The sequence below is a fragment of the Chamaea fasciata genome, unplaced genomic scaffold (genome assembly GCF_029207755.1).
Source record: "Chamaea fasciata isolate MVZ Bird 193981 ecotype frontalis unplaced genomic scaffold, bChaFas1.0.hap1 SCAF_7, whole genome shotgun sequence".
Classification (NCBI taxonomy): Eukaryota; Metazoa; Chordata; class Aves; order Passeriformes; family Sylviidae; genus Chamaea; species Chamaea fasciata.
Genome location: NW_027094092.1, coordinates 26,078,974 through 26,106,800, shown reverse-complemented (window position 1 = coordinate 26,106,800; position 27,827 = coordinate 26,078,974). Strand labels below are relative to the sequence as shown.

At 40.2% G+C, this 27,827-nt stretch overlaps 1 protein-coding gene across 1 annotated transcript; it reads left to right on the top strand.

Moving 5' to 3' along the window:
- The first annotated feature begins 114 nt into the window (after nucleotides 1–114).
- Nucleotides 115–27,241, top strand: EHD4 (EH domain containing 4). The gene is made up of 6 exons (XM_066188092.1): nucleotides 115–414; nucleotides 8,163–8,339; nucleotides 12,601–12,698; nucleotides 16,846–17,258; nucleotides 20,055–20,219; nucleotides 22,679–27,241. The coding sequence occupies exons 1-6, from the start codon at nucleotides 179–181 to the stop codon at nucleotides 23,213–23,215; spliced, it is 1,626 nt and encodes a 541-aa protein (XP_066044189.1). The 5' UTR covers nucleotides 115–178; the 3' UTR covers nucleotides 23,216–27,241.
- Nucleotides 27,242–27,827: the final 586 nt, after the last annotated feature.

Below are 27,827 nucleotides of genomic sequence, written 5' to 3'. Positions count from 1 at the left end.
GGAGACGAGCCCCGCCCGGCCCCGCCGCTGAGTGGAGCGCGGCCGCGCTGGCGGCACCGCCTCTCGGCGGGGCCGGGACCGGGACCGGGGCGGGCCCGCGGCGGCGGCTGCGTGCGCGGCGGCGGCGGTGGCAGTGGTGGTGGCAGTGGCAGTGCGGCGCGACGGCAGCGGCGGCGGGATGTTCAGCTGGCTGGGGAAGCAGGGCGGCGGGCGGGAGCGCGGCGGCGGCACCGACGTGGTGCAGACGGTGACCGGCGGGCTGCGGGACCTCTACCTCCGCAAGCTGCTGCCGCTGGAGGAGCACTATCGCTTCCATGAGTTCCACTCGCCCGCCCTGGAGGAGGCCGACTTCGAGAACAAGCCCATGGTGCTGCTGGTGGGGCAGTACAGCACCGGCAAGACCACCTTCATCCGGTAGGTGACCCCCGGCGTGCGCGGCCCCCGCGGCCGCACCCGGCGCCCCCGCCGGCCGCTCGGTCACCCTGGCTCACCTCCTGCCCCGGGTGGTGCTGCCTGCGGCAAATCCCTCCCACGCTCTGGCGGCGCGCTCCGCGGCCAGCCCGCCCCTGCGGGGCCGCCCTGCCCGCGGCAGGGTGCGAGCCCGGGCAGGTGACAGGCGGCAGGGCTGGCGACCCTGCCGGCGAACGGGGCTTTCCGAGAGCCTCCGTGCCGTGTCGGGGATGGTGCCGCTCCCGACCCTCTTTACACGCTCTGTAGCTCGCCGCTTGCTTCCTGTTCAAGAATATTACTCTATTTCATGTTCTGCTGAGAACGCGTAACCCCGTTGTCTACTTCCTCTTAGTTCTTTGAATCTCTAAGTTATTTCAAAGGAAAACCGTGATAAAACCGTATGACTCTGCTGGCCATGAGGGGTCATTTAACCTGATCTCGTCCCCTGCCTTTCCCAAAAGTAGCTTAATACGCAGATCGGATGTCATCATAGAAGAGTAACGTGACGAGAGTTTTGGGCAAAAAACTCGTGGTATCTGGGAAGTCTTCCCTTCCATGTGCCTTTATTTTGATCAATTACATTGAAGGAGCAGTGTCACTGCTAAGGCAGATTAACAGTGTTGTTCCTGTTGTAGTATTTTCTGGCTTTCCTGTATTTCTTATTTCTAAGTTTCTTAGTAACTCATTTTTAGGAAACTGAAGCAATGTCAGATAAGCACAATACTATGAATCTGTACATATTTTGCATATGTTTGAGTTTCTCTCTCACATGCCCCTTACAAATCACTCTAAGGTTTTGCCCAACTCTGCAAAAGACAGTGAGGGGTCATTTGGTTCGCATTTTGACCTGCTTATATCTGACGTTCATTATAGTCCTTCTGTAAAATTTACAAATATTTATCTTTCAGTCCCAAAGATTACGGGCAGCCTTTCCATAACACTGTTTTCTTCTTGCAGTGCAAAATACCTACCGCTCCTCTCCTCTGAAGATCAATGTTTGCTTTTAATCACCTGAGAGCTTTTCAGATGTTTGCGGAACTAATCATGTGTCTTTTCAGGTTTTACGATTAGCTAATTGAAAGCATGAAGTTGAACATGGTTTCTTTACTGATTATTACTGTATTCCCACAAACACATTAAGAGGTGTTGCTCAGAGGAATATTTTAAGCATAGAAATAGGGCTGTAATTACAAGAAAAGAAACTTAATTTCAGGATCTCCACAGACAAGGCGGTGTGTCGGGGAGGGGTTGTTGAGTTGGATTTTCCCAACATTTCTGTAGGCATACTCATTCATTTTCTTCATTAAAATTATAGTTGCCTTGTTAGTCTGTATATATTTCCAGATAAGTGTTGTTACTTGGCTTATGGACAAGGGATGGGGAGAGCACAGGTAATACAGAGGGAGGCAGAGTGGTCACAAATATGTGCGTATCAGAACTTGTTCTGCCTGTCAGTAGCTTTGTTCTGTTATTTGCAATTCGTAGAAAACTCTGTGTCTCCTGAAAGAGTTTGCCTTGGTTGAGGACACAGGTTCTTGATTTATGGACGTTCAGCTTTTCTGTCCTTTATAGCTGCCTGTATTTGACTGAAGTACAAATGAGTATTGTGCCTACAAACATTAGTATTCCTGTGAGTCCCTTAGGTGTGTTTTTGTTTTTTGAGTAACTTGTTATCACTGTAAGAATAAAATACTAAGGAAAAGGGTTGAGTGATACTAATGTATAGTTTGAATGAGAGAAGACCTATACTTTATTACAGCTCCTGTGAGCTTTTTTTTAAGCATTTGTCATTGCTGGATGAAGATGCCCAGACAATTTTGACAGAGATAAAGCTTTCAAAGATGGTTTCTCATGTGTTTTATTAAAATACCGACTTGATGCAAGAGGTGGCTTCTACTGTGATGTGCTCCTCTTTTTACCCTCTTATCCCTTCCTACTGTGCACATTTTAGGTAGCTTGCAGAGCAGTTTAATCTTGTACAAGGTATTGGTGAAGACAGGCTTTGGCTGTCGAGCCCAAATCTGAAGCAGAATATCTTTTGTTGCTTCTAAAGGATGTCATTATGATCAACATTCATTACATCAGTGTTCTTGCTCTGTAGCATAGATAATAATTAGCTGAATCAGCATGAAAAATGCTCCATTGAAGATGAGCAGCAACCTCATTGAAGAGGAGCAGCAACTTCAACACTAGTGTCACAGTGACTGTTACTCAAAATCCAATTTAGAGGAGTAAAAGAAGGGCAAAAAAAGAGAAGTTCTTGAATGCTGTGCGCAAGACTTAGAAGAAGACATGGGAAAATATTGTAGTGTCCAGGTCAGCCAGAAATAAATTTCCCCTCTGGTGGGCTGAATCTCTCATGGAAAAATGTCATACTCTCTCAAGATTGTTATAATCCTACACTTGTTGTAGATGATTTTTCTTAGAATGACATAGCACTATAGGGGATTTATTCCTTCAAACATTTTAATAAGCAAACGTTATTTTAAATCTTAAATAAATAATTAAAAACTACTTAAAATAATTAAAACTGGTTTTTGTTCATGTTTCTTGACTTCATAGGAGGGCATATTAGGTCTACCTAAGTGTTTACTATTGGGTTTATGTATAAACACAACAATTCTCTTTAGCTGTCAAATATTCATTTGGGATTTACTTTGATTGAGATGTTATCGTGAGAACTTCACATTTTCATACCTCTGACACATCCATATCCACCCAGTTCCTTCCACTAAGTCTTAATGGAAAACACTGATGTATCAGTGACTAAGTGTCCCTGGGGATTAAGATATGCAAACAAACACTTCCAGGTTTGTAACAGCTCTTATGTTTTTTCACTCAATGCTGTTTATCCGCTTTGGCACTTGGAACAATGTGGTGAAACCAGTCAGTTTTGTTGTCTAAGGTGTAGTGTGGTGATAGTTTTATGCATGTATTTGACAATGCTGACAATTCAAACAAATACATCCAAATGTTAATGCCTGTCCAGTTATGTTTAATGAAGTGGGACTATGATGAGAGCCAGTTGTTATCTTACATGCGAGCTGCTTGGCCTTAGAGCTTCCGTAATTTTCTCAATTTCTTATGTCTGTTCTAGAAAAAAAAGTGGGAAAAGGAGGGACAGGAGAGGAGAATTGTACTGTATGAAAAAGAGGTAGGAGGTAGTCAATGCAAATAGGTAGTTTCTTTCAAACTGTTTTAAAAGTGTAGGAGACTGATTTTTTTTAAAGAACTTACCAACATGAGACAAACCAGAAGTAAATTCCTTAGATTGCGAGGCTGTGCTTTTACTCTGCTCACAGGTATTACTCAGACATTAAAATTAAACTTCCTGCTATTTAACTCAGCCAGAGCTGACTTTTGTGAAAGCACCCTTTTGTATCCATAATGTCTGGAGTCTGCAAGTAGCCTGCAGTCACTTGTGCAGCTGCATCTATTTCTTTGGGGGTGAAGTGGGAGGAAGGTCCCTCTTAATTTCTTTGGGTGAAAGTTGTAACTTCTTCACTAGCTCTGCATGAAAGCTTTGATTTATTTAGAGGAGAATTCTTACACTAAAGCAAACATCTGCGAGTTTTGCTGAGTTACCAAAAAAAAAGAAACAGAATACTTGGTGCAGAAAGTAGTATGGAGGTGAGCAGCCCTATAAAGGAGCCATGAGTTTATCTCCCAGTGCATCACAGGGTATCCCTGTTCAGTGCTGCTCTGTCCAGCTCACTTGCTTTTGTGCATTAGTGTGGCCTAGCTAATGCATTTAGACTTCAGATGATAATGATTATCTTCAAGTGTGAGTAAATCTTTTCTATCTCTGGAACTTTGTAAACTAGTTTTCCATAGTCTGGCTATACATCTTGCAGAGGAACATAGATGAATGTTTATTGGCAAAGCTGAAAGGTTATAGTCCAGGTAAAAACAAAGAGAGAAGAATCAACAGGATGTCTGTTGTTTGATCTGGACTGTCTTTAGGGCATTGGCTATTTTTAAGCATTCTTCCTGTGAGCCTTTTTGAACTCCTTCTCTGCTGAAAAGTCCTGAGAAGAACATGCAGTTGTAGATGCTGAAAATCCAGGTATTTCCCTGTGCTAATATAAAATTTGATATGGAAACACTGGCAGCTTTTCACTTTACAGGAGACTGCTCCTACCTTTTGTGTGGGTAAGTAAAACTGTCCTTGCACGCTGAGAAGTGTGGTACAGTGTGTTGTGGCTTAGTCCACCCCACAACTCCAGCTTGCAACCAAGCACCACACAGCCACTCACACCCTGCACAGCAGGATGGGGGAGAGAATTAGAATGGTAAAAGTAAGAAAACTCACGGCTTGAGATAAAGACAGTTTAGTAGGTACAGTAAAAGCATCACAGGCAAGGCAAAACAAGGAATTCATTCACTACTTTCCCTGGGCAGGCAGATGTTCAGGTATTCCCTGGAAAGCAGGGCTCTATCATACATAACAGTGACTTGGGAAGAGAAAATGCTATCATTCCAAGTGTCTCCTTCCTTCTTTCCCTAGCTTTGTATGCTAAGCACGATGCCATATGGTACAGGACATCCCTTGGGTCATCTGGGATCAGCTGTGTCCCATCTTAACTCTTTGTTCACAGGGTGGGTGGGGTGAGAAGCAGAAAAGGCCATGATCCTGTATAAGTACTGCTCAGCAGTAATGAAGATCCCTGTATTGTCAACACTTTTCAGCACAGATCCAAAACACAACCACATAGTAGCTATTGTCCCAGCCAAACCCATCACACTTGAGCACAGCCAGTGCTCAAGAACAGGTTTATTTTAGTCTGTACTAGCTCTTGATGTGAATTGTAGCCAATCTTAATGGAAAATACCTGTGCTGCAAAGTGATTCCTGTGTCTGTTGAATAGTTGTACCAGGCAGAGCATTGTGACTGTAGGGTGGGGCTTGGTATTTGGAAGGAGGTCTTGCCTTCCGGGGTTGTTATCGATATAAAAACCTGTTTTTTAAAGCTGCCTTTATGACGTTAACTTGGGAGTATCGTTGCAGTTCAGTAGCATTTATTCTGGAAAATAAATTATGGGGGAAAAAAACCACAAACTGTTATGGAAATAGTCATTTCCATAAACAGCTAATCTGAATTTGCACTGTCGAGTTCAGAGCATCAAAAAGAGATGTTGGAAATCATGAAAGGTGCTCTGTGCTTGTAACTCTTTACATGCGCAGCAAATTCAGGAGCAGGCCGTGAAATTACTTCTTTAGGCATCTAAAAGACTGTCACCACTGAATTTTCATAATCATGCCGTAATTTATGAGCTTGCAATAGGTGGCAATTATCCTGTTACCCTGGAGGTGTCTGCTCCTGTATTTAGATCCCACCATGTAGTTTTCCTTGACCTGGGATGTGGGATTTCACTCCTGTGCATTTGATTCAGTGTATGTTCTTTATCTTTACTGCTGCTCTTGGAGCATCTTCTTGTATATGTTGTCTGTCACCTTATGAGTTGCTACCTCTGTCAGCAGAAGTCTGGGAATGACAATTTCCATCAAGAGAAGAGCTTATTTACAAGTCTCTTAGAGACCCTTTCTTTTTAAAAGAAGTACAATGAGGGAAAGCAATGTTAGAAATAGAACATTTTTATCGTGGCAAGTTGAAAACCTTATTTTAGAAGACAAAAGTATAATTGATATTTCAAAATCAAAGCCGTGCATAACTTCAGTCTGGAAAGTTTTAGTGGCTCCTGTGAGTTTGCCTTAGCGTCCTGTTTTAGAGAACTGTGGTCTGCAGTGATATTTTGTGAAGAGGTGGGAACACACTTTGGTGTTTCATGTGTTCTGCTGTTTGCCACAACACTTGAAAATTCTGGATTTCCATGAGGGGTTCCACTGGTAAGCAATTAAAGGAGTTTTGTCTTAATTTCATTTAGATCATTTCATGATCTGATTTGTACAGTGAGGGATCTCCTGCATTTTACAAACCTGTGTGGGCAGAGAGGTTTGAGTGTTGTTTCATTTGCTTTTGGAGAGTGGTCAGTTTTATTTCCCTGTTACTGTGCATTAGGTACAGCTTATTCTAGAGATAAACCAGATTGACTTTGGCATGTTCTAGCACTAGTGTTCTTATGTTCCTCCTTCCTCACAAGTTTTAATATTGGCATTTTTGCAGTTTCTTTTTTTGGAAGCAGAAAGCTACAGGAAATCTCATGTAAATAACTGTTCATGCTCCCTGATCATAGGCTGAGCTAATTGGAGCCAGTTTGCTAAGGCTAGTGGAAAACAGTCTTTGAAATATGTAACATATATTTAGTTCCTCAAATTCAGCTTCTGTGCACTGGATCTATAAAGTTTGTGAATGCTTGGATACTTTATTTGAAGACAGAGATTGTTCAGCAAGTATAGATACCATGTAAAATGTTTTTTGCAGCAAAAGCAGCCAGCAAGTCCTCTCAAATCAGTATTGATTTAGGAAATTACAGCAGAATAGGCATAGCACTGTTGGATTAAGTCCAGAATAAACCTCCATCAAAAGAGCAGTTTTAATATAAATTTAACAAAACTAGTGCTGTCATTGTATGCAGGACCACCACCTGTGCCTGAGGAAGAATTCTCATGTAAATCCAGTTTTGGTTATGTAAATAGTTAAATTGCACTTGATTAAAATTGTATTGGTTTGGGTTTTTTTTAAGAATTGCAGGGTGACATTGAAAACACTTTGTTTTAGTCTTGAGCGCCACGATGGTGCCATTGTGGCTGAGAACAATAACACTCATGCTTTAAAGTTAAGCAGTGTTGCCAGTGTCTCTGTGAAGCATGTCAGAGAATGTGTGCTAGACAGAGGTTTGCTCCAAGGGCTTGGGGCTGCTTTTACTTTGCACTTGCAGTCGATGAAGGGATGCAGACAGGCTTTTTATGTAAATAAATGCCCTGGTTCCATTAGGTTTTGATACTTAAATACACACTTAATTCATTTCAGACCCTGTTGTCTGGAGAGTCAAAGCTTGGCCCTCTGAGTATGTGCTGTCTGTGTCTTCTGTCAGTGGACTACTCAAAGGGAGGTGCAAGATGGTTTCTGGTGGTATACCACTACCTGACTTGATGCCTTTTGGAAGTACTTTACTGTTAGGCCTAAATTTCTGCAGATCTGACTTAGTTAACAATTAATTTTTGATGTGCAGGTCAAAAGAAAAAAAAATCTTCCCTCCCAAACAGATAAAATTTTACTGTCTCATAATGGTTCTCTTTGCCTCTGATGGGGTGAGTTAAAGTTAGTGAGATCATACCAAGTTGATTAAAGATCTGTCAGCCAGCTGAATCTGCTCAAAAGCGGCTTCAAACCATTCCCTTTTTGTACCCGCAGCGCTGGCATAGGCTTGAGAACACTCAGAAAAGCAGACCTGTTGTAGTGTAACCGACAGCACTCAGGTCTTTGGTAGAAGCATCCACTTAAATGGCTGAGGTGCTACAGTTGAGGGAGTGCTTTCCACGCTGTCTTTGTAAAGGGATTTACTTTATCCTTTTACCTAGATATTGTGCAAAACTAAGTCAGTTCTCTTCCTCCTTTCCCAGTTAACAGAAACAATAAAATGCGGGTAAATGTAATCTTATTCTTATAGAATATGCATATCCTTGGGAATTTCCAAGTAAATAGTAGGTATTTGCTTTTGCCATGGATCCCAATCATTCATTCTTTTGGAATATTTAAGTATAAATATGGCTATTCTGTATAAATACATTTTTGTATTTTCCACCTCCAGATACCTGCTCGAGCAAGACTTTCCAGGCATGCGGATTGGGCCAGAGCCTACCACAGATTCTTTTATTGCTGTAATGTATGGAGAAACAGAAGGAAATGTTCCTGGAAATGCCCTAGTTGTTGATCCTAAGAAGCCGTTCCGGAAACTCAGCCGCTTTGGAAATGCATTCCTGAACAGGTGAGATCATCTTGCTTTCTGTCTTTTGATGATTACATTTGAATTTTGGCATGTTCTGTTTTGAACAGCATGGAATAGATGTTCAAATACAAGCAGGAGTGGTGGCAGTTCGGGTGAATTAAATAAAAAAGTCAGTACTAGGTAGGGTGGCATTATGATAGAGATATTTAGTTATCTGAATAGAAAATAGTTGTTAAAACCAGCTCACAGGAAACTGTAGAAATGATCCACTGGGTGACTTGTTTGTGAGGCATGACACCAGGGAGAACTCAGGATAAGTTTATGCAAAAATTCTACTCAATTAAACTGATAGGTTAGTACTAACTAACCTATTAAAAACTACCATTCAAAAAAGAGGAAACAAATGTTTTCCCTTTGGTGCTGTCTTGCTCCTTTCCACTGATTTCACTGGATATCTTGGGATAGCTATTTAACATTGTGAATTGCTGGGATATGTAAAAAGACCTACAAGAATGGGAAACATTCAAATGTGCCCCATGGATAAAATAAAAACTCACGCTGCTAGGTGTTTATTATCAACTACCTGAGTGTTCAGGTACTTCCATAGACCAGGGAAATAGTGTTAGCTTCTGCTGTGTATTTGTAGAAAGGGAAGAGAGATTCAGGGGCTGTAAATATTTTGGTAGTAAACTTAAGCAGCGTGCTAAATATTTCCAGTTGAAAGTTAGTTACTAATAACTCCGTTCTCATTGTCTGGGCAATCACCTTGTTTTCTTCCTGTATTTGAAGGTTGCTTGACATGGAGGCCTCACTTTGCAAGCCAATTAATCTAAATTGGTTCTTTTTAACAATAAACTTTCCTGTTTGGCTGATAAATACTGGCATGCGTGTTAAAAGTTCATCATGTACAATTTTATCTATTGCTGTGCTTACTCAAAGAAGAAAGTTTATAGCTGCTTACAGTTGGCTTGGCTATCGCTTTGCAGAGATAAGAATATGTGTTGTGGGAAGCTGTAGTCAAGTTCCATTTTAAATAATTTTGAGATGATTGGCAAAATTCTGTTTTCCAGATCACTATTATGTTTCTCCCTTTCCTCGCCTTTGTGCTCTCTCTACAAAAAAATAATATAATACAAATTATATAAATTGTATTTTGCATAACATTCAAATATTTGCACAGAACATTTAATAATGGTATGTGTTTGTTTGGACGAGTGGCAGTGTCATTTTTTGCATAAATCATCTAACTAGTTTTGTCAGGTTACGACTGTTAGGCAAGCAAGATCATTGGCTAGCTAAAAAGATGTCCTTTCAAAGTAACTGACTGTATTATTCCAGTTCTTTTGGTGACTGTGATATTGTTATATTGAAGTGCTGTGAGCACCCTTATCTTCCCCAACAGTCACACTTATTTATTAGTTATTCATTGGAAATCTAGGTGCTTATCTTTCCCTAGCATTTTTCAAAACTTACCAACTCCTTTCTATGAGTTCACTTAGATGAAATTGTCTTAGGCTTCAGTATCTTTGAGTTCCTACCATGTTACCTGTAATCATGGTACATATTTTACCTTGCTCCCCCCACCCTTTTAGTTTTTAAAGGTTTCCCACTCCTAGTGTTTTGTTTTATGGAGGAACTTAAGGCTATGAACACTTAGACTATGAAGTTGAGTGCCCTTTTCATCCAAGTGTAACAACCCAAATGACAGGAAACAGGGACTGAGGTAATGGAAAAAATGAAACAAACAAGAACACGGTATCACAATCAAGGCTTGTACTTAGTAATTAGCTGCATTAATTTATTGATGTGTACCTTGCTTTTGTCTTTTTCCTTGACCCCTCCTAATTGTCCCCTGTATCTCACGGCTTGTGGGAGATGTTCTTCTATTAATTTCTTACTTATCCTGTATACTTTTTAGAGAAGTTGGGGAGGAAACGGACGGGGGACAGGACCCAGTGTGCCCTTGAATGCTGGTGAGGGAAGAATACTCCATTGTACCAGAAAAGCAAATAAATAAACAAATAAATCAGTGCTGCTTAGAAGAAATGCATGATCCTGGTCTATTTTGATGTGTCGTAAGAAATTACAGTCATCTCATTCATACAACTGTTTTTGTAACATTTTTTCTTTAAGTCTGTCATTCAGGTGGATAGTATGTACTTCTGTTTTTTATGATGCAGCACTTACATGACCTGCATGAAGTGGTATGCTAAGAAATAAGTCTCAGTGTTGAAAAGAGATATTCAAGTACCACTATCGTTACAGTTTTAAGTTGTCTAGAATATTAGTTTGAGGCAAGACTTTTAACCCATCTTTCATCTTTATCTTACGGACATACTGTAAAAGTTAACAGGCAGTTAATTCTGAGTTTATGCTTCTATTTCCTATGTGTTTACCATGTACTTTTCTCCTCCCATTGCCACTAATGACTGTCGCAAAGATGGCAGTGTCTGCATTTCTGAGGCCTGTAATTCTCTATTTTCTCCCATGGTCCTTTCCAGCTGCCCCGTTTGGGTGGTGCCTGAGTCAAGACAGTGCTCTATTGTTCAGCTGGCATAACGGTGCCTTTCTTCCCATAAGATAGGTCTGGAAACAACCTGGTGATACTGAACAAGCACTGGGCTTTCTAAGGCTGGATGAGAGTGATAAGAAAATATATCCATAAAAATTCAGTCTTCACACGTCCAAATTTATGAGAGCTGCTTCATGCTGTCCATACTAGTGATGTATGTATTTTTGTAGTGGTTCACATGATTAAATGTATTTTCTTTGTCACTTATGCACATCCACTGTGCTTCCACGTTATGTATTTGCTTTGACATAAAAAAGCCTTTAGGTTATGGCAAGTTCAAATAATGTGATTTTCTCAAATAGTACCTCAATGCTCTTTCAAAAATATTTCTTAAGCTAGTAGAAAATTAGCCCTAGTGAAAGAGTTTGCTTCAGATATGAGGTGTTTTCTATACCTGGTGTCCCACTAAAACGAGCAATAAATTTTACATTATGTTTGCATACCCTCACGTTCTATCAGGTGTGGATGGCTGCTGTTTCCTTGTGCCCTTTTGGGTTTCAGGGAGAGGCACAGGTGGTGCGGCCGTTTCTGTTTTATCCAAGAAGGCACACTGTGTGCTTTTGTTAAAGGCTCATTGCTACAAGGCCTCTTGCAGAATAAGGTGAAGTGAGGCGCTAGGACATCTTTTCTCCCCAGTTGACTTTGAATAATTTGTACTGTATGAAATAGCATCTAGATTTTGATACAGTTTACATTTTGTACCTGATATTTGATTGGCTGAACTCTTCCTAACTCAGATCATCCAAGGCCTTAAAGGTGTTGTTTGAGTTTGGCACAGCTCTGAGCCCCATCTTGGAGCCTAAGGCTGCAGCTTAATCCTGTGTGGGGCAGCCTCACAGGAGGAGGGTGGGTAACTCTTTGTGCTAGTTAGTATCTTCAGCTGCTCCCTGATAAGAAGATTAAGCTCTTATACAATCTCTTACAGGCAGGTTGTGATGAAGGGCAGTGAAGTTCTTCAGTCATTAACTACCCCGGTAGCATCATTGTAACTTGCATGTAACACACCAAGTATTCTGCAGGGCTCTCAGAGTCCTTGTGAATTATTTATTTTTCTGTAATACCACCATTGAATTTGCCTCCGGTTGCTGAGGTAGGAGGTTATTGTTTAGAGCATGCTGTGTGTAATTTGAACACTGCTTCTGGCAGTGTGATAGTTTTGGCTTTGTGGGAGTGTTTGTGGAAGAAATACTGGTGTTTTTCAATGGTGCCCCAGCTGAGGAGAGTGGTGGGTTAGGGAGTAGGGATCACTCAAACACTGCTAAATTGTGCGAGAGGGAGATGTGGCAGGTACTGGAACATAAACATATTGTCAGTATGGCTTTCATCTTGCTCCCCTTTTCAGTCTTTGAGTTTGGGCATAAGCTGGAATACATGAAGAATTTTCTCTTGTGCGTACTAATTTTGGTCCTAGCAAAATGGTGATTTGATGGAATCTTTTTAATGTTGCATTTAAAGCCCAAGTTGTCAGCTCTTGCAAAATTTGAAGTCTTATCAGCACTTAGATGTACAGTTTTACAAGGTTTCCCTGTGTTTTCTTTTTTGAGAACCTCTCTTCATCATTTTTCTTAAACATGTATGGTTGTGAAACATAGAGGTTTGCCAGGATTCTGAAACCTTTTTGAACCTTACTTGAGTCTTCCTAAAATGAGATCTATAATGGGGAGCTCTCAAGCTCCAGTCTGTGAGCTAGAGCTATTGTTAATGAGTTTTATTCCTCCTTTCCTGCAGGTTCATGTGTTCTCAGCTACCAAACGAGGTCCTGAAGAGCATCAGTATCATTGACAGCCCTGGCATTCTCTCTGGAGAGAAGCAGCGCATCAGCAGAGGTGAGTTGCAGAGCTTTAGAGTAACCAAGCTCACTAAATTTTTTCTGCTCTACTGGACAAATCAGCAGCCTGATCTTTGGGGAGTCTGTTTTAGTGGTACTGGATGATGGTCTGTCCTACATTTTTGTACTACAAGCCCTGTACAACCCATGCTTTAGGGCTGGATGTCGGCTTTGGAATTTTTTCTCTTGAAAGCTGGTGGGGGTTGGTATTTCTGTCATCCTGCTGCTATGGCTGCAAATGGCTACAGTTGCATGGTCTGTTGACTAATCAGTGCTTTGTCATTCCTGAGAAAAAGCCTTGTTTTCATCATTTTAATTGCATGCCATGAAGTAATAATGACTCTTATATACTATTGAACTTCATGAATGAAGAAATATTTCATAATAGCTGTAGGTTGGTTATGTCTGAAAAATTTCGGGGGTGGGCCTATAAATAAGGTGGGTTTTTTGTGGGCACAGCTGCCAGAGCCGCTTCTTAAGGTTGCTCAGTCATGCCGTAATATAATACAGTCAAAAGAGGAAGTCAAATGGTAGAAGGAGAAAGAGCAAATGAGAATATTTTAATAATATGAAAATTCTGTGAAGAACTGAGCACTGTTTATCAAGCTGTTTTAAACATTAGCCTGTCCTGAGAAACAATTTAAACAGAACAGTGTAATGTAAACAACTTTCTTCCTTGCATTCTTCAGCTGCATTAAAATGCATGTCATTTTTCTGTAGAGTTGTAAATGGTAGTGTTGCAGGGTGTGGCTTATGCTGCTCTCTGTTTTCAGACATTTGCTTAAGAAATGGAAACTTGTGTTTCATGTCTCTGCCAGAGGAAATAAACAATTCTTTAACTATCACACCTGAGATTTTTTGAGGAAATCCTGGTGCCAGCATAATATATGGTAGCTATGCGACAATAGTTTTGTCTTTGTAATAAACTGACAGAATACGGGACTGTCTTCTTAGGACTGTAATCTAAATTATGCTTACCTAGTAAACTGGTCTACCAGATGCTTCTGGATACTTTGTTCAGTGATGTTTTGTTCTCTTTATTACTCATAATCGTGTAAAGCTTTCATCATGGGATAGTGCTGGACTTTCCCTTATGTGATGTGTTGGTGAAATAGTAGAGATTACCAGCGGGAGAGCTCTGCGTCTCTGCAGGCAAAGGCTTGAATGCTGTGAAACCAGAAATAGAACAAATACTCTGTGTTGGAACTCTTATTTTAGACAGAAAAAATTGAGTGTATAACTAATGATTTTTAGTCCTGAAAAAATCTTCTCATAAAACATCCACAAAATATTTAGATCCCTGTTTACACAGTCTGATAAAATCAGTGGTGGTCTGCTTCTCCATTGCGGATTCCAGCTCCCTTTTTCCTCCTCAAGTTAAAACTAGGTGCATCTTACCCCTTCTTTGCTTGTTAAATCAAGAGAAGATTATATTTGTCAGCATTCAAGTATCTGTTGCCACTTTTGTAATAGTATGGAAGGGAGCACATAATAAGCAGAAAACTAGGGTATCATAGTAATATGCCACTGAAAAAGTGAGCAATTGTGTAACCAAATCCAGCACCATTAGGTAATGCTGTGGAAGTCTCAGACTTCCAAGTGCAGGACAGAATTGTGTTTCACTCCGGGTTATGTTTCACTGTGGTAGTCCTGTGTTGCCTGAAGGACCTATGAATCTTCACTACCATCTAGAACTGCTCCTGTGATTTACCAAAACATTGGCTCTTTTCCCCTTATTGCTCAGAAACTCCTTGTCTTGATGGTATGTGCCTTATCAATTGTTACAACCCAGCTGGCCTGCCCTTTGATATGATGGACTTTAACCTAATTTGATGTAGCTCAGTGATTACCTCAAACTCTTACCTGTTTCACAGGCTTTAACTTGATTAGATTGCATTTCATGATTTTTTTTCCATGTGTTAAAGATTGTCTTGAATGGGTCCCTTGTCATAGTTCTTTTATCGAAGCGTTGTTCTCCTGTATGCTGTTAGGTTTAATCATGTTTAGATGCGGTTGTACCAAATATGAGGTTTTGGGAATTGGTTTTAGAGCACTGTTCTCTTGGTCTCCCGGGCTTTGAGGACAGCTTAAATAAAGGTTTCATATACTTAGGCATCAGCATACAAGAAGTTATCTACAAGTGCCTAGGCATTTATTGCATGCACATATTCCATGCTATCATGATTAGAAATTACTACACTCAACCTTGGCTGAAATACTGCATAGTCAGATATGTTTCCTGCAAACGGCTTTTGGGCTGCTTATGCAGTTTGCATATAGGTGGTTTTGTGGAGCACAAACTTGACTTGTCCTGTGATGCTGCACACAGCAAGGTCTGTCTGACCTGCTTCCTGAAGGAGTCAGTCTGAATTAAACATATTTATGCTCTAGGTCTGATTTAGAACGTTTTAAAGTTTGAGTTTCTTTGATGACTTTCTAATTTATTGTGTGCAAATGTAAGCAGGATTGTACAAGATGTTTTCTGCTATCCCTGAATGTGTCTCTGTCAGAGAGGGTTCTGCTTTCTAGAAGTTTATCTTGTGTCTAGCATTTTTAAGCTGCAAGTTTTCTTATTTTAAATGTTTGATGGAAAAATAACATTACAGGGCCTCAGTGTAAGACCTTGTATCTTTGCTGTTGGTGGTTTTTTCCCGTCTCACTAGCTACTGCTTAACTGTTCTCCCATGAATGAATGTAACATCTGTGTAATACTAAAATTTGACAGGTATCACGAGGAGTAAGTTGAAGCCTTCTGAGACCAAGAGACGACTCAAATATTAGCTTTCATTTTAACATGCAGGAAAACAGTAAAGGAACTATGTAAAAATTAGAGGACGTGGACTATTTCCCAACATGCTCTATTTTTAACTCTGGAAAGCATCCAGCCACAGATGAAGGAGCTGATTTCTTGAAGGGTCAAAAATATACACAGAGGGCACCATTCAAAGATGTCTCAAGACACACCTTTCCCGCTCCTGTTGTCAGCAGGAGGATGTGCCCAAAGCTTCCTGCCTGTCAGTTCAGGGGCAGTGTAACTGGCTGCAGGAGAATGTGCAGATATCTGCCAGCATTGTCCCCTGGTCAGACAATGCCTGTCCCTGTGCTGCTTCTGCAGCATCACTGGTGACGTGCACGCCCTTGCGGACAGAAATGTCTGTGTGATCTGCAAGATTTGGAAGGCAAAATGAGTGTCTGGCAGGATGTAGGGAGGGGGTGTTTTGTTCATGATTGAGTGATGTGAAGGCAAGTGTTTCAAAAAGTATTGGGAAAGAATTCAGGGGAAAATAGATGTTGGTTTTTTTTAAAAAAGCAAAAAGCTCCCTGTACATACTTAGCTGTTCCTTACTCATACTAGATGAGTCACATCCATGCCAAACCCAAAGCTGCATCACCAGTGGTGACTCTGCGGATTAGATGTGTCACTTCTGAATAAGGAGTTCCTGAATCCTGTTTATTGTGTGGATTAGGTACCAGCTGAACCTGTAAAAGCATTTAGATGGGTGCTATGAATAGGCTTTCCTTTAGAACGTGATAAAGCTTGTTTCAGGTGATCAGAAGGGTCACTGCTCATGTTCTGTAACCTTCCATGTCCTCAAAGCCATCAGCAGTGCAGTCACTACTTGTAAATTGTACTTCTTAGTCTGCTGTGGCAAAAATAACAGCAAATGTTGCAATGTAAAGAGAGATGAGTATGAAGAGGGTTTTAAAATCCGAATACTTCTGGTTGCTGACTTGCACTGGAGTGCTGCACTTACACCATTTTCCTTGTTAATTCAGATAAGCAGTGCTACCAAAGTGACCAGTATTGGCAGTGATGAAGGGAGATTGTGATCAGAGCCCCACAGTCCTGTTTAGCTTGGGTGCTGTGCTGGAACCAGATTCCTGGAAAGAGGCAAATGTGGGTGTGAGACAGAAAAAAAGGGCAGTGATAAAAACAAAAGGTGGTAATAGTGAGACTGGTCCAAGGAAATGCAGGATACAGTTGCCCTGACTTTGCTGTCCACAGATACTGTCCTCCTGAGTAATAAATTTCCTTTTTGCGCCCAGGTAGAGGCTGTTATCCTCTTGTTCTCTATCCTCAGCCCTACCTTCTCCAAGACTCACCTTTCTGAATGGTAAACTGTAACAGTGTGTTTTTCCTTCAGGCTATGACTTCTGCCAAGTCCTCCAGTGGTTTGCTGAGAGGGTTGACCGAATCATCCTCCTTTTTGATGCCCATAAGTTGGATATATCTGATGAGTTTTCAGAGGCCATTAAGTCCTTCCGGGGCCAGGATGACAAGATTCGAGTGGTGCTTAACAAGGCTGACCAAGTGGACACGCAGCAGCTGATGAGGGTCTACGGTGCGCTCATGTGGTCCCTGGGCAAGGTGATCGACACGCCAGAGGTGCTGCGGGTCTACATTGGCTCCTTCTGGGCCCATCCTCTGCGAAACACGGACAATAGAAGGCTCTTTGAGGCCGAGGCACAGGATCTCTTCAAGGATATCCAGAGTCTCCCGCAGAAGGCTGCTGTGAGGAAACTCAATGATCTCATTAAAAGGGCAAGACTTGCAAAGGTAAGAAAAGAGAAGAAAACAAAATTGAATGAGCAGTGTCTGCTGCGCTCAGCGTGTCCCTTCTTAACCTTCCCAATTTTCTCTTGCTATAAACTGTGTCTTTTTAGCACAGTTTTTAGTCTTGGATTCAATTGTCACTTTTTCAAGGAGAAGATAGTCACTTGGGGAGAAAACTATTGGTAGCCGACAGGAACTCTAATTTCCTGTGCAGTTATCAGACAAAATGCATTTTCCTTCAAACGCATTTTAATGTGAACTTCTAATAAAAAATTAAGAGGACTTGGAATCCATTGATGTATGAATAGTCGTTTGGGGGTGTGTGCCACTTCCTGTGTTGGCTTATTTAACTTTCTGTATATGAAGACAGACCTTAGGGGGGTTTTGGTGGGGTTATTTTTTGGGGCTGGAGGTGGGCTGTTTGTCTGGGGATGTTTTTGTGGCCTGAGCTTTAGGGCACCCTGTAGAAGTTGCTTCTTTGAAAATTCTATTTAAAATCACAGTGATGTTAAAAGTTGCTCTAATCCCAGGGCAACCTCCAATCCCATCTGTTTTGTAAATGTTGGCAGCATTTTGTTCTCATTTGTTACAATCATTTTGGCTTTGAAGGAGTGTCAGACGAGTAATTTTTAGATATTTCTATGAAACGTAAAATAAAAATGGATAAAGGTAAATACAGAACGCAGTGCTCTTAGGGATATGTTAGACAGTCACGGAAGGGGAATAAACTGTTTATCTGCAGGAAAGCAGCAATGTAATCCAGTGTCATTTTTCTGCCTTCCAAACTGCTCCCGTAGTACTAACAGTGAAAAGTCACTTTTTACAGCATTGGGTGTAGGGTTTCTTTTACCCTATTTCTGTGCTGCCTTCTTCTTAATGTTTTCTAAGCATTTACATTAACTAAAAACAAAGGAAATTCTTAACATGCTGTCAAATTTGGGCATTAGGCTTTTTTTCTTTTTTTTTTGTTTTTTCCTTAGGTCCTGTGACTCACTATCCCATTTTAAAGATGGGGACTGTTCTTATCTACAAGAAACACATGTGCATACTGGCAGACCTTAGGCCGCGTAGAATACACATGCGAAACTGCTAATGTTTATGAATTATAAGCATACTCTTCTGGTTTTGATAGAAATATTATTTTAGACCTAAGGTCCATAAAATTACTTAAAATTGTTTACAAAAGCTCTAAAAAATACCCTTACTGAATCCATTTTGTGTTTCTGGAGAAATATTCATATCTATACTCTAAGAAAATTTCATGGGTTTATGCTTCTTTATGCTGGAGCTTTTTTCTTCTCTATAGAAATGCAAATTTATTTGCCATTAAAATGCATACACTCTTTTTAGTTATAAGGAAGTGTCGTGTGAAAGTTGTGAACTTGAAATGTGCACATAAAAACTGGCTACATCAATTTTCTTTTAAAAGCAAAGATATTTTTCTGTTTCCCCCTTAACAAGTAAGGAAATGAATGGGAGAGCAATTGCCATGTGCAGATTGCGTAAGGTTTGTGTAGAATGCTGTAACACACATTTTGTCACAGTTTGGTAGGTATTATTATACTTACACAGCACCGAAGCAATAACTTGCTTGTTTTACTGATGCTTTTTAATGGTAGTTTGTCTTCCTCCGGTCTTCAAAATTTCACCTGTTTATTGCTCAACAGTTTGATAGACATACCTAATTTTTACCTCTTTTTTCTGTGTGTGTGAAAACTGTAGCTAACGTCTGTTTTGTGGACAGCTACATTCTTCTTAAATGAACAAAGACGTGAGTTCTGTAAAGACATCCTGTTGTGGAGGTCATTTGTCTGCCATGGTCCTGGCCAGGTCAGAGCTTAGGAAAGCAGTTTGGTAGCCATGCATTACTTCTAAGAGAAGGCTCTGCCCTCATGCCTTCCCTCTTGTGTGCAAAATGAGTATCAATGTCTACACAATGAGCTGGATAGGTGAACTCACCTCAGTTAGGAAGTGCGGCCACTGTTTCTGTTCTGGACCTGATCACTTGCTCTGTGGCCAAGCAGATCCTTTTGGTGGGGAAGGGTGGTGGGAGAGTGGCAAGGGGGAAAAGATGAGTGGTTCAGAATAAAGGCGTAAGGAAGGTGGGCAGGATAGATATTTTGATGGCAGTGCAAGAATCAATGTGTTTAAAGACATCCTAAATTAATGTCTTTCCTTATAAGCTGGAAAGGCTCAACTTCTCTCCTTAGGGCTTCACAGGGCAGCCATGGCATACTGCTCCTATTGGAGCTGGCTGCTCTGTCATCTGCATAAATACAGACTATAGGTACTCACTCTTCTGTGAGTAAGTAGGTAGGAATGCAATGTCACTTCAAATAGATAGCCCTGCCACTTAGCATACTTGGATTACTGGAAGAAGTATCCCATTGATTCCCACAATGGCTGGTGAGGCAAATGAGTTACAAGTCATACAGATGGACCAGTATGGCTGGAGCTCTGTGAATAGTGTCAGGACGTGGGATTTGGGGGTCTTGCTTTTTTTCTTGCTGTTGGTACTCATAGAATGCATTCTCCTTAAAACAGCAAGTGTGCATTTGTGTTTCTTTGAAATGTGTTTCCTTTCTCTCTGCCCCTCAAAGGAATGCTGAAAGCAGCAAAAGCTAATAATAACTAACTGATAGCTAACTGTTCATGTAAACACAAAGTTCCAGAAACAGTAGTTGATAATATCTTTCCTTAGGGAAACATATTTCTCTTTCTTTTTATGACCTAGGTGAGGAACACTACTGCCAAGTGTCAGTAAACAGTAGTTTTGATTTCAGTTTTGCTTCTTTTTAGGTTCATGCTTATATCATCAGCTATCTGAAAAAAGAGATGCCCTCTGTATTTGGGAAGGAGAACAAGAAGAAGGAACTGATCAACAAGTTGCCAGAGATCTACATCCAGCTGCAAAGGGAACACCATATCTCAGCAGGGGACTTCCCTGAAGTCAAGAAAATGCAGGTAAGATGGTACAGTACCATTCCACTGAAATACTAAGTGTGTAGCAGGATTGCCAAATTGGAAAATTTAGAACAGAGTATCTCAACATTACACCATAGGGCCTTTGGCAGTAGAGCAGTTGAAATGACAGTCATTTGACTGAAATGACATTAGAGTGACTTGCAAGTGGTACAGACCAAAAAATAATGGCAACTTGTTTAGAGTCCATTCACTGATACAGGACTACATGAAGAATATGAAAATAAGGAATCTGACCTTCTGTCCTTTTAATCAGTACTTGGTCTTTCCTGGCAGAAAATACTAAAGGCTTTGTGCAAATAAAATGGCAGTGAACACTCACAGGTTAAGGGACTTCTTGTTTTGAATCCTAAATGTGGTTATATTTATAATTTTTGTAATGGTATCAAATATTTGTGTAGGTGAAGATATCCTTAGTCATAAGTTCATTTTTACTCTACTCTGTTCTTGTTTTTACTGGTACTGTTTCCCAGTGAGTGATAAAGGCAGTGTGTTACTTGAAAAGTTCAGCTTAAAACCTCTTGCTTCTGAAAATAGTATTTTGCTTTTTTCCTGTCCTGTTAAGATTGTATTCTGTGAAGGAGAGCGAGAGAAGTTCTTGGTTTATACTCACGACTCATTTTTAAATGCATTTAGTCTCTTCCTCTTTTGGATTTTCTGCAGTCTTTCAGCCAAATTTCTGTTGCTTTCTTGCCTATTTATTTCTGTTCTCTGATTTGAGATGAGCCGTTTAGAAAATATCCTAGGGAAAAACAACTAATGTGTTAGCAGTGATTTCAAGCATCAATTGGCAATTTTTGTGTCTCATATCATAGGCTTCTTAAATGGTCTTTGAGTTAGAGGATAATTCAGCTTGAAAACTGAAGAACAAGAAATCAGGGGCCTGCAGTTTGCTCTGACCATGGGCTAGTCATGAGTGTGATGGAGGATGTTTTCCAGATGTATCATTCTGACAGTATATGTGGTACCCTTGCACAGCTAATCATCAGGAGTGGTGATTGGCTGATTATCTGTAGGAAGGCACAAGTTTCTTCTGTGACCTAAAATATTTAACCTGGGAATCAACTGTCGGCATGAGATAGCAAATCCTAGATGAAGCACAAGATGTATTTTAGCCGAGTTTTCACAGACAGGATTGTTGGAAGGGTTTCATGAGTTAGGCTTTGAAAGGGGATTTTGTGGCAAAAGTTAACTCTTTCTTCCCTTGCTGCTTTTCTTTGTGATGCAGAATGAGAGAATGAGAGATCTGGATATTTAAACAAAATTTGAATGGAACTCTTTCAAACTTACAGTACATGTCAGTTAAGCCTCAGCAGCAGATGGCAGCAAATATGTGTAGGAGAGATCAGCCACCTCTGTAATGAGCAAAATTGTGTGAAAACAAAATTGTACCAAAATAGATAGCAAGTTGATCTTTGCTTCCTGAGATTTATTGCACTACATAAATTTATTCTGGTCAGATGGTGTAAATCAGGTGATTGTGTATAAATGTCACCTGAATAGAGTTGTTGGTTGACTGTTTTTACCCTGTGCTCCAGGTTTCTTGGGTTCATGTCATGATCATTTTGATATGTATAGGAACAGCTCCTTGAGGTGATAGATGGGATTTGTTAAAGCAATTTAATATCATTTTACAGAAGGTGGGAGGTGGTGGTGGTGATGATGTTTGCGTTTTTTTAACCTTTTCCACTGTAACTTTCTCTTCCTGGCAAGCATTTTCTGTTTAGAAAAATAATAATAACTGCCTAAAGCATTTTTAATTTTCTAATGCTGTGGTGTAAAACATGCTTGGGCTTGTGTTGGAATAGTACATGTCACCTAGGTAAACATTTCATTGGTGTTAGTAGGAGGAAAACTCCACAAATTCTGCAGGGATCATCTGACTTCATGAGTTCTGGCAGTACTGCTATAAAATACTGCTGCTGTTACCTCAGCTCAGCTTTTCTTTACGGGTAAAGGACACTTCTTCCTGACCTAACCACAACCCAGAAGTCTAATCTATAAAATCAAATCGGTCCTGCAAACATTTGATTTTTTTTTTAACTTTAAACACTTGCATAAGTGCTAGCAGGAGGGAGGACTTGCATGTTTTCTTTGGTGTTTGGAAAAAAATCATCAGATGGAAAGTTGCTGGGTAACATTCATCAACTGCTTGGTTTTATCCACTGCACTTTGAAAATTGTACTGTAAATGTAATTTAATAGACAAACTCATACACTGCTACAAAATTGTCTTACTGTGTTTGATCAAATATATTGGTTGTATGGTACATACGTGTCACTTTTGTTTCTTCTTCAAGAGGAGTTTCAGCTATAGGAACGGCTTCAAAAGATGCTTACTTTAATTCAATTGTTACTTGATTATGTTGATTTGAAGCCCATTCTTTAAACTTTTCAATGTATTGGAATCGTTTTTAACTACTGTCACTGTGTCGTTCACAGGAGCAGTTGGAGAATTGTGACTTCACTAAATTTCATTCTCTGAAACCAAAGCTGATTGAAACTGTGGATAACATGCTGGCCAACAAAATTGCCTCCCTGATGAACCTAATCAGACAGGAAGAGAGCAACATGCCCACAGAGATGGTACATGGTGGAGCATTTGATGGCACCATGGCAGGACCTTTTGGCCATGGATACGGGGAAGGTGCTAAGGAAGGAGCTGATGAAGAGGAGTGGGTTGTTGCCAAAGATAAACCTGCTTACGATGAGATTTTCTACACTCTGTCACCAATCAATGGCAAAATATCTGGGATAAGTGCAAAGAAGGAGATGGTGACTTCTAAGCTACCCAACAGCGTCTTGGGGAAGATCTGGAAACTTGCAGACTGTGATGGCGATGGGATGTTGGATGATGAAGAGTTTGCATTAGCAAAACATCTCATCAAGATTAAACTGGATGGATATGAACTGCCTGGCACGCTACCTTCCCACCTGGTGCCACCGTCTCACAGGAAACCTTTCCAGACAGCAGAATGAACAACGCAAGGAGAAGAATGAGCATTTTGAAAATCCCATAGGAAATGTGTTGAAAATACCAAAATTTGAAGTTAAGCTTAGACCCTTAAACCTCACAGCACATTTCACGCACGCTACTGAAGTTATGAGCATGGCAGCAGGGAAATGTTCGTGTCACCGTCTCTGCTGACCTTCACTCAGACATGCTTATCACAAGTGCCTTATAATAGCTCTGTCATAAGCTGAAAATGTTTTTGTAGTCCTGTGTCTGTGTCCCGCTGCTATTAACACCATAAAGCAGAAAAGACCATGCTTAAAAAGTTGCTGACCTTCACCAAACCTAAATACTTATCAATCCTAAGTGTCTCCAAACCATTCTAAATAGCACTCTGAAGCTCAAAATGTTAAATTCACCTGCCTATGCAAGGAATATTTAGATGTTAAAAATGAACTTAAACCATTGAGTGAATGTCAGCATCTCTATAGTCTAAGAAAAGGCTGATATAAAAGGAAATTTGTTTTTCTTTTTATTTAATTGGAGTTAGAAGAAGATAGAAGAGTGATGAGGAGTGTCTTGTAAGTGCTCAGAATATGAGCAAAATTGTTTTAAAACTTTAGAGTCTAGCTGGAACTTCAAAATACTAAAATTATTTTTAGATCTGTCATTGTGTCTTATCTGAAGAACAGCTTCTTCAGTTTTACACAGTACTATATATCCAGTATTATCATTAGAAGAATAGAGATCTCCTTTGTTCCTTGGATTTATAATTTTCTTTGCGGTTTAAGCTTACCGTCTCTGCAGACAATGAATTTCTGAATGGTTTGAAGTGACAGCAGAATGGTTTCTTAAGCTAAAAAAACCATGTTTGCATTGAAATTAAGCCTCACTTTCTGTTCAAAAAAGGTGTATTGCTCAAAGTCGACCTCTTCAAAACACATCAAATTGTCTCGGGATATTTTCATTGGTATTTAATTTCTATTTAGAGCTAATTATACAGTTATGTCTGTGTATTTTTTAATATATAATATATTTAAGAGAAGTTTTTAACTCTTTTGCCAACATGCAGCTGACAACCACAAAAGGGAGATGAAATTCCCATGGCGGCAGATTTGAAGGATGGGGAGGCTAACAGGAACTGTTAAATTGACTATAATAAATGTTAGACTAATTCCTCCAAATATTACTCCTTTATTGAAAACAATCCATGAAACGAATGGATGCTTAATAAACATCTATTTTCCAACAACACACAATCAAAGTTGAACATACCGTCTGCTTACAACTGATTTTTATCAGTACCTTAAAAAAAGGCAAGTCTTTGGCCCTGTGAACTTTCAGGGAGGGCCAGTTCTTTCCTAAAATCAAATTTGGCAGTCAGTTCTGGTCTATGTGTATGAGCAGGAATTGACTTGTATTCCATTTGTAATAGGAAAGACCCTGCCCATCCAAAGTACTGTAGTTTTGAGCACCTTTTTTGTTAAGTCTCAGTAAGTGATAACAGTAATGCCTTCTGAGACAGAGCAAGCCAAAAAGTGCTTTAGCATCCTTGCAATAGGGCTGGGGAGGGAAATAGTTTGGATATTGTCTCCTAGTTAAGGTTTTAGTCACACTTCCATGTACAGATTTGTGGATGATCTAAGAAAAGCCTCAGCTTCTTTTTTCAAATCACATATTTGTAGGTTGTCAGGTTTAATACTTCACATCTTTCTGGACCTCTCATCTTTCCGCATCTGTTCTATTCTAAGGTGCAATTTCCATGAACTTTGTCAGGGCTCTTCCATGGGGAAACAATTATGCTATTTTAAGTAATGGCAGCACACCACCTTTACCTTGCCAGGTTTCTAGGCCTGTATCAAGGACTTGATTTTTTTTTTTTTAAATCCTTATGTGTTTTTCCTATCATTCAAGCATACCAACTTTTTTTCTGTTAGACCTAAATTAGGAGCCAAATTAACCCTAGTACGTCCCTGTGCACTTTAGTAAAGCTGTGAAACTTTATGCTGAGTCTACCTGTGTAGACTATGCTGTGTGACTGTACATCTGCAGAGTAACTATTTTCTATGTAATTTATTTTGGTTGAACAAAAAGTAGTCTATAGACATTGCAGGTGTCAAGAAAAAGAAAAGGCTGCAGAAGTAGTAATGTGTGGTTTTTTGAGGGCAGTGTCTGCAGTCAGTACCACTTCATGCACTACTGACCAGCTTAGTACTCGTGAACTGGCTTGATCAGGAAAGCCACCAGGAGAAGGAATGCAAGCTTGTGTATTGTGACTACTGTAGTGTAGGCAAAGCTGAGAGATCTGGGAAGCAGCTGATCTTCTGTCTCTGCCTTACCTCACTTTGCAGCAGCACAGGGCTGCAGGGGTGGACTCATGCTTGAGTTCCCACCACATGTAGCTTCCAGGGGTGATGCTCCAGACATGCTGGAGCCATGTGATCCCACGCCATATCCTCCTTCAGTGAGAAGAGCAGGATAGTTTCTGTGGTTTTATTTTATTTTTTTAGTTTTGTTGGTAGTAAAATAGAGAACACAGCCTTTTCCTCAGTCTTTGTGACAATATGCTGACTTGGTCTTAAGGCAGACAAATTGAAATACGTCATTTTGATAAGTTAAAATATTTTGCCTAGATGGGGTTGTAGTATGTTGCTTTGTGTTCCTGTAGAATTTGGAAGATGAATGCATGAAGCGTGTATAGGAGTAGAGGTGGATTTTCTCTGGCTGTCTGGAGCAATAGAAGTGTTTCACGATCGGTATCCACAGCTACATAAATATATTTCTAGATATGTGGTACAGTGAACTAGCATCACACTTAGATGATAGGAATAAAGTACATTTCATTTGAACTTTAAAAAGCAGTTTCTTGCACAACTAAACTGAGGGAGTAGGTTGCTGTTGCTCTGGGGAGGAATCTCTTCTCACTATGTCCTTGCAGGTCCATGGGCCCCCCCATTTGCCTTTCTGGCTGTCTGCAAGCCCGTTCAGTTAAACCAGCCATACAGAACTGTTTGGATAATGTTCTGTGGAGTTAGTGCATCCATGTGTTAAAAGCATGAGAAGTGAGTAGGATTGCCTTCTCTCAGGATAGCGTGCTCTAAGTAGTTGTTGGTAACAGCAGTATGAGGTAATCTTTGGTGTTCAGTTTGTTACTAATGTCTGCTGAAGAAAGGTGAAGATGTTGGATTGGTTGGACATTTTATGCCTAGGATTCTAATAACATTTCCTGCGGGATCATTCAAAGCTGTCTGTAACTCCTCCTGTGAAATCTGTGCCCACTGATGTAGCCTACTGTCTTAAACTAAAGTAGAAACTGCTTTTTCTCCAACTATTCTACAACACAGTTTTAATTTGCAACCCTAGTTCTGTTCTTTCAGAAACTGTGAGTTTTTGTTGTAGGTTGGAGCTGAAAATGTAGGGCTGCTGTTCATAATAACCACAATACAGGACACTGAGAGACTTAAGAGCTGTGACAGCTTGAAATTGGAGAGTTTACAGAGATTTTTAAGTCAGGGTGAGGCCCCAGTTGTTAATTGGCTGTGGTGTGAATTTCTGTGGAACCTGGTCTCAGAGCAGCAGGTATGTGGTCCCTGGCTTTCAACACTGTTTATTGCCAGCACTTGAAATGCACCCTCTTTTTCTTTCTGTCACTTCCTTCCCTTCACAATGTGCCCTCATTTTGGTGGCTCTTTAAATAGTTGAATCTCAAGCAGAGTTTGGAGTGTATGGTTTGATGGATATATGTAACTTAGCACTGAGAGAATAATCATGAACTTCATTTTCTATTTCACGTGCTCACCTTTTCTAATATTTTTGTTAAACACTGTTTTCACTTAAAAGGCACTCTGATTTTTGAGGAAAGGCTTGATCTGTGCAGTGTGCTTCAGTTTGTCCAACTAGGCAAACAAAGTTGTAAGTTCATTATTGTTGCACTTTCATTACACAGTAAATTCTTTGCAGATACTGTAATATATTTTAATATGCTTTGAAATCATTTTTAGAAAGCACTGATAAAAATTGCTGATTTAATAAACTAATATTGAACTACCTGAGATTTAGGTTTGTGTGCTTCTTTCTGGAAGATAATCTTTCAATGACTGGAATTTTGTAATCCTGCTACTTAGGAGTCATAGGCAGAGTTGTTATTTGGCAAGCTGCTGATTTTCCCACCTGAGTTTATGTATTCATAATAGGTTCTGGCTATTTCTTTTCTGTGCCCTTGAACATGTTGCTGAAGTTACTACTTGTGCCAAGGCTTGATTCCAGAATTATATTTATCTGTAAAGAATGTTAAAAACTCCCACAAACCTCCAGCACCTCTCTGTAATTAGCATGTTATACCAGAATGTAATTTTGGAGCTTCCTAATGTCTAAATGTGGAAGTTTTGTAAAGTCCAAGTGTGGAACATAAATCTAAAACTTCCTGTGTGGATTGGGAGTTTGAAACTTGATCTGAGAGGTAGTACTTTTAACTTCAGTGGGGGTACTAACCTTGAAAAGTAAGTGTATATTGAATAGCAGCTTAACAAAAAGCACTTTGATGCGTTTTTCCCAAAAAATCCACAGACATCTTCCACACTATGCTGCCTACTACTTGGGAATAACCAATGGTATCAATGGAACATTCATTGTAACATT